Raw genomic sequence first — 6,845 nt, 5'->3', positions numbered from 1 at the left:
ACTACTGGGATCAGAGAGGAGGAGGAGGACTACTGGGACCAGGGAGGAGGAGGACAATTGGGATCAAGGAGGAGGAGGACGACTGGGACCAGAGAGGAGGAGGACGACTGGGACCAGAGAGAGTCGTCCAGAGAGGAGGAGGACGACTGGGACCAGAGAGGAGGAGGACGACTGGGATCAGAGAGGAGGAGGTGCATTTTAAGGTTGGATCTGGTCAGCGGGCTGAACTTTATACGACCTCCATCAGAGCTGCTCACAGTTCCTCTCTGGAGGTTCTCCTCCTGTCTCCTCCTGTCTCCTCTTGTCTCCTCTTGTCTCCTCCTGTCTCCTCCTGTCTGGGAATGTAAGAACCTGAGAGAGAGCAAGGCTCGGTGGGGCTCAACTAAACTGGACCCAACCAGACTGGACCGCATCTTTACTGGAGCTGTGGAGGAGAGGAGGAGGAGGAGGAGAGAATGAGTGGACGGTGGAGGTGATGATGCAGCAGACAGGTGGAGGTGACGTCCTGTCCAACACTTACTTGGAACCTGCAGATGTGAAATCTCCCCACATGTCAGCAGTGGGTGTGGCGGGAGGGGCGGAGCCGAAGTCAAACAGGGAGGCTGGACGAGGAGGGAAACGATCACCAATCAATACTCTGATCATCAATACTGTCTGAATGATGTCTGGTCATGTTAAAATGGTCACCGGTGTTAGTGAGCGCAGCTGAGACCGGCTGCTGTCCTCCAGGAGGCGCCAGGACTCCTCCAGCCTTTGCTCCAGGAGGAGGCGGGAGCAAACCCCCACCCAGGGGCCGGGGTTTGGCCCCGCCCCCATCCTTCTTCTTGATGTTCTGTGGGAGACGATGAGGACACTGTAAATGTCGCTGTGGTTCAGTGAGTGTCTCCCGTGTCTCCCGTGTCTCCGACGTGTCCAGTGCTCACCCCGATGCTGATCTTGATGGTCTGACCCTCCTTGAAGCTCAGGTCCAGTTTAGGGGCGGAGCTCTGACAAGCTTCCTGTTTAGCCAGCTCGCCCTCCTGTTTGACCCACCTGGGAGCAAAGAACCATGACTGAAACATCTGTGGAGGGAGTCAGACTGAGGTCCATATTGAATCATCTTCATGTATAGAAAACAAACAAAAACACATGTATTTGACATTTTAACTCTTTAAATCAAGAGGAAACAGTTGAAAAATAAAAACAAGTGGATTTTAAGTTTACACAGCGAAAAAAATGTCCCCTCGGGGATGAATAAAGTAACTACCGTTATAACCTAACTTCACCAAGTATGTTAAATAAGCTTCATGGCGTCTGCAGTGACGAGTGTGTGGAGCTCTTTCAAATGAAAACACGATGAAGGTGGTGACGTACTTGAAGTGGTCTTGTAAAGCCACGTTGAAATCAAACGAGTCTCCTCGGTCAGCGAAGCCGAGACCGATGAAGGCGTGACGGCCTTTAAAGAAGCAGAAACATGTGAAGAGTTCTGCATGTTCTGCTTCACATGTGGAAACACTCTGAACATACAACCTGAGGGGGGAGGAGCTACACTCCTGGAAACACCTCTGATCTCTCACCGTTCTTGCCGTCTTCTATCCGAACCACGAAGTACCTGCTGGAGTCTGTGACCGCCTCCACGACGCAGCCGGGATACTGGTCGACCGGAGCCTGAGCGAACAGCTCACCTGGGGGGGGGGGGGGGGGGGGGGGGGGGGCAGTGTAACAGCAGGATAGAGAACTTACAGTGTTGCTGTTCACATTTATTTACATGAGAGAGGCACAGTAATGTGATATAAAAATCTAATATGCATATATGACGTATGACTGACAGACCAACTCTTTGGAGACGAAACACAATCAGAGGTAGAAACTCAGCAGAAGAAGAGCTCACCTGTACGACTCCAACCAAACCTGTGGAGACCACTGAGGACATGTGGACCGGTTACGGCTCTGTGAAACGTCTCACCTGTGTTTCTGTCCTCTAACTTGATGAAGGCCATCTTGCCTTTCGCGGTGATCTTCATCCTGCCGCTCCACGCCGGCTCGTCCAGCTTCCAGTCGGCAGCGCTAGAACAACAGGAAACACATCACAGTGGTTGTTTGGGTTCTGTTGGGTTCTGTTGGGTTCTGTTGGGTTCTCTCCATCAGAGTTCACACGCAGCTTTCACAGGAGGAAGTGAAATTAAAGGCTTTAAGTGAGACTGAAAGGAGACGTGAGGAAACAGGGAGCTCTTTTGTGCAGAAAATTAATGGACACGTGTGAGAACAGCTGATCTGATGGCTCATGTTGTTTCACAGCAGGACAGAATTAACATGTCAAACACATTTTATACTTCTATAATACCGCCAACGAATATTTAATATTTCAACTCGTAATGAATGAGACTTCTAATGAATGTTTTTATAAAGCTGCTAATGAGAAATACTCAAACAACAGAAACACCAGTTTAATGTCGGAGAGAGAAACAACTCGAGTTAACTAACTAGTAATCTAGTTAACTAACTAGTTAGTTAACTAACTAGTTAGTTAACTAACTAGTTAGTTAACTAACTAGTTTACTGACGCTGTCTGGACTCGATGCAGCTAGCTAGCGTCAACGCTGAGCTCCTGCACCCATTATCGGACAAACATTGAAAGCTTTAGCACGCGTCACGTAAACATGACGTCATCATGAGCACGCGAGTCACTAATAAAAGTACTTTGTGAACTAAAACCTGGCGACAAGAACAAATCACAGCTGTCCCGTTTCCGCGAGTCCAAACTCCTGCTGTTAGCTTTATTAGCGGAGTTATCTCCATCTTTATTATTAGTTGTCTGTATTTATTAGTTAGCAACAGCAAATGTCCGCTAATCTAAACACTTGTAAAGTCCCATCATGCAGTGCGGCCAGCGGTCGTCCAACACACTTCAGGTACGCACACGCAACTAGGTGTCCGATAATGGATGCATGCAGCCTCGACCAGTCCGTTAGAAACGTTACCGCCGTCTGACACCTTCTTACCGGTATCCACGGTTGGAGGCGCGCGGCGGGATCCGGTAGACGTGAACCTCCGGCTTCACGCAGAGCATCGACTCATAAGTGTTGTCTTCTGCCATTTTGTCAAGTTTCAGTAACTAAAAAACAACTTCCGACTTTCAGTGGACAACACGGCTGCTCGCCGGCGGCTGAACGGGATGAGCCGCGGAGCGTCCGAACAGCGCCGCCACCGGTCAGGAGGTCTGAGAACCTGCACGCACTCTCACACCTGGACATAATAATAGAGTCATAAATAATGTACACAGACTGGATGAAGAGGCGGTCATTATGTAGATTAATGCTTAAATGGTGAATTAAAATGGTGTTTTTTTTTTCAATAGGAACAATGAAACTTTTTTCCACACTGACAAGTTTCCAACAACATCTTCTCAAATGTTTAATGATTAAATCCAGCCCGAACATTTAAAAGCTGTGGGTGGCATCAAGATAAAAACCTACTTCATCACGAGACAATCCAGAACTTTGATTTATAGATTATTTTTCATTGCATTTCACAAAATAAAAAAAACAAAACATGAACCGAGCTGCATCTTTTTGAAGTGTCTTTATTAAAGGGTATTCAAATATCATTTGATTTTTTCCAAGTTTCAAAACAAAGACATCAAATGAGCGTCGAACGGGACAGGTGGCCGTGACTGACTGCAACAAAGCATCATGGGTAGTTCACACGGGGACCGGATGGGTTTCATCCATTTAAACGGATCACAAATCCTTTTTGTCTCAATAACTGAACCAGTTTTTAGGAGCAGGTGTCGTTGATGTTGGAAGTCCAGAACACAAACAGGAACCTCCGAGATGAACCCACGTTTCTGTTTCTGAAGCAGCTGCTGAGTCTGAAACAGGAAGTTTAAATGCAGCACTTTTCACCATGTTGACAAGTTTGCTGCCGTTTCCTGTTAGTCCTGGTTTCACTTCATCACACCGCTGTGAACGTGTCCAACCACATTTATATTGTTTTTATACAGAACACTTCAGCGGGAAAGTAAAAGGCCTATTTTCTTGCAGAGTGCAGCTCAGAACTGTCAATCAGCACTACAGATGCACCAGCAGCCTCCAGGGGAAATATGTCGGGAACCATTTAAGGCATAAATGCGTCCGTGGGTTCATTTATTGAACTGGTCAGCATTTCATTAAATTATTGATTTTGTGGTTTTTAGACTACTATTTTCAATCGGTGGCAAACAAGCCGACGATTCTGTTTTTTGTCATATTTTGTAGTTCAATCATGAATGTCCGAATATTTAATAATATGAAGCTTTAGACGACCTCCTCTTCCTCCTGAAGTAATTATTTCGGAATAATGTGTAAAATTGTTTCAGTTGGTCCGTGAACACATCGCCGGCTGTAAAAGAAGCTCCATCTGATCAGGAACAGGAAGTTCAACACCTTTAACTCATCAAATCTGAGGACGTGAAGCAGCGACACACCGCTGACGTCCTCACTTCAACATGTCAGAACTAGAAACACACAAAGCGGCAATGTTTAGAACATGTTTGGAACCAAACGGCACAGGGAAGTAAAAATAAAATAAAATCAGGGAGCTCAAGTTATTGCTTCAAGAAGCTTCGATTTAGTGACTGAGTCCTTCGGGTCTCATCGGCCACAGGCTGCGTGTGCAGCGGTCCAACCAGAGGACTCTGGTCTGGGACAGTTCTGGTCTGGACCACCGCTGCAGAACTAAAACACATCGTTGGGCACCGAGAACTTTTACTTGAAGGTCCAATCAGTGTGTCTTTTTATCAGCTCGCAGAACTCAGAGGACTGTCCAGCACGGACGTCTCCACCGGACCCAAAACACTTAGGACACCCGGTGGACACCCGGCCGTGTCCTACAGATTGAGGAGCTCTCCTTCTTCTACCTGAACTGACAGACACCTGATGTCCTCAGACTTCCAATCATAGGCCACCTCATGGTACGTCACAGTATTGCAGTGTGTAGGGATGTTGGCGGTGTGGGACAGAAAGGGTTCGGGCGGGTCTCTGCCAGCACCTCGTTCCTCAGAGGAAAAGACGAGGCCAGAGGTGGAGACCACAGCGGTGAGCAGAGAGGGTGGAGGAGCTCTACGTCCGTGCTACATCTTCAGAAGTCAACTGCCGTCCCACCACTCTGCTCTTCATACTGTCCCCCTTCATGTCCCCTCAGGACAGCAGCGGTTTCCCTGCAGCAGCAGTTCCTGTTTATCTGCACAGTCGGAAGCCTGACGTGCCGTCGGGCCCGGTGGGCTGCCGGACCACCTGGTTGTTTGGACGATCGGCTTCTAGCGGCGGCTGCACGCTCAGACGGGTCGTCCTGGTGACACGAGGAGAGAAGAGATCAGATGGTTTTCTTCACCTGGGAGTGTTTGTTGTCTCTGCTGATGTGATGTCTCACCTGTCCTGTCCCGGACTGTCCTGAGGGGTTTCCTCTGAAGAAGCACTTCCCAGAATCCTCCGGCGGGCTTCGGCATACTCTGCCTCCCTCTGGGCCAAAGACTTCATCTGCTGGGAGGGACGAGACGAGGACGCGGCGTTTCCGGTGGTTCCGTTGTTAGAAGGACGCTTTAAAATGCGGATCTGTGGGGGGGGCGCTGCAGGCAGAGACTCGTCCTGGATGACGATCGCGGTCCGCACAGGTGAACCACCTGACTTCACACTGGACTTCCTGCAGAGGTGAGAAAGGATGAATAGTGTGAATTTATTAGGAAAAACTTACATTGTATATTTCTGGGAGACTATTTACAGTCACTTACTTTGCTTCCTGGTTTATTTTCAGCTTTGCTTCAAGTCGTCTCTCGATCTCCTGATTAAACGCAGACAGACAATAATTTTATTCTAATGCTGGGGAATAAATTCAGATCTGTACAGCTACACATTATAGCACTTTAACATCCGCAATAATTGTCATTTTATTGATAAAGACGTTTGTTTACAGCCACTAGTGAGAATATGAAGTTAAATGAATTACAGAGGTGGATTTCCATTTTCTTACATTTGTGGCACATCAACATGAAACGTGCCCTGAGACCCTGAACGCACCTCAGCAGCTAAACAACGACGGTATTACAGGATAAACTCCTCTACGGAGACATGTTGTTTCTTATGGATGTTACTGGAGCTGTTGATGAAACGAAGGGACGTGAAGGCAGCACGGTGCGGGACACCGGGGCCCGGAGGACCGTGACAACACAGGCCGAAATAAAACACGACATGTCGGTGTATTTGTGCACCGGGAGGCTCCAGCGTGTCCCGGATCCTCTCCGGTTTGAACGGTGTCTCACCCCGCTGTCCGCCGCCTCCTCCCAGCTCTCGGCCACCTCTTCATCCTCCATGTCGAACCGGACTCTTCTGGCTGCCTCTTCCTCCTAACGACGTCCCATCCACGCAGCGGGGCGGACGGCCGGTGGAGGGGCCCCGCAGGCAGCTCAGTCTCGCGGGCTGTTGGTGACCAGATGGAGGCTGGGCCGCGTGTTAGCCTGTTAGCTTCCTGCTAGTCTGAGGCCAATCCCCTCCGGCCCGTTAAACCGACCGTCAGGTCCGCCTCGGTGAACCGACCCGGTGGCTGCTGCTGCTGCTCACACGGAAACACAACAACCGGACACGACACTTTTAGACCACCAACAGCGGTGTCGGTTTTTACTTCTACTTCTAAGCGACACCTCTCAAGTTGAACGAGACAAGTGAAGAAGGGAAATGACGTCACCACGTCAGCTTGGCCCAGGTAGCGTCAGTAAGAACCGGCACGTGAACTCCCGCGCAATTTATTTCATCCCGCGAGTCAGATCTTCATGTGGAAAGAAAATGAAGCTTCAGATCAATGGACATCATTACCCCCTGAGATGTCGTGAAGTA

General features: G+C 49.0%; 2 protein-coding genes across 2 annotated transcripts in view; both read right to left on the bottom strand.

The window, feature by feature from the left end:
• necap2 (NECAP endocytosis associated 2) overlaps positions 1 to 3,141 on the bottom strand; it is a 3,709-nt gene extending 568 nt beyond the window's left edge. The window contains exons 1-8 of the mRNA XM_069153139.1: positions 2,982 to 3,141; positions 1,946 to 2,046; positions 1,557 to 1,664; positions 1,354 to 1,435; positions 924 to 1,032; positions 688 to 832; positions 521 to 602; positions 1 to 424 (exon numbers count right to left, since the gene is read on the bottom strand). The exon at positions 1 to 424 is cut by the window's left edge and continues 568 nt beyond it. Coding sequence (XP_069009240.1) covers positions 379 to 424; positions 521 to 602; positions 688 to 832; positions 924 to 1,032; positions 1,354 to 1,435; positions 1,557 to 1,664; positions 1,946 to 2,046; positions 2,982 to 3,076 — 768 coding nt within the window. The 5' untranslated portion in view covers positions 3,077 to 3,141 and the 3' untranslated portion in view covers positions 1 to 378. The remainder of the gene's footprint in view (positions 425 to 520; positions 603 to 687; positions 833 to 923; positions 1,033 to 1,353; positions 1,436 to 1,556; positions 1,665 to 1,945; positions 2,047 to 2,981) is intronic.
• Positions 3,142 to 3,539: 398 nt separating this feature from the next.
• Positions 3,540 to 6,684, bottom strand: LOC138200447 (SUZ RNA-binding domain-containing-like). The gene is made up of 4 exons (XM_069153124.1): positions 6,275 to 6,684; positions 5,747 to 5,796; positions 5,389 to 5,658; positions 3,540 to 5,307 (listed from the first exon to the last, which is right to left on the bottom strand). The coding sequence occupies exons 1-4, from the start codon at positions 6,323 to 6,325 to the stop codon at positions 5,196 to 5,198; spliced, it is 483 nt and encodes a 160-aa protein (XP_069009225.1). The 5' UTR covers positions 6,326 to 6,684; the 3' UTR covers positions 3,540 to 5,195.
• Positions 6,685 to 6,845: the final 161 nt, after the last annotated feature.

This window comes from Embiotoca jacksoni, unplaced genomic scaffold (assembly GCF_022577435.1).
Source record: "Embiotoca jacksoni isolate LCO1_2020_lvr unplaced genomic scaffold, fEmbJac1.0.p SCAF_1, whole genome shotgun sequence".
In the NCBI taxonomy this organism is placed as follows: domain Eukaryota; kingdom Metazoa; phylum Chordata; class Actinopteri; family Embiotocidae; genus Embiotoca; species Embiotoca jacksoni.
Note: the sequence above shows the minus strand (reverse complement) of the source record. Positions and strands in the feature narration are given on the sequence as shown.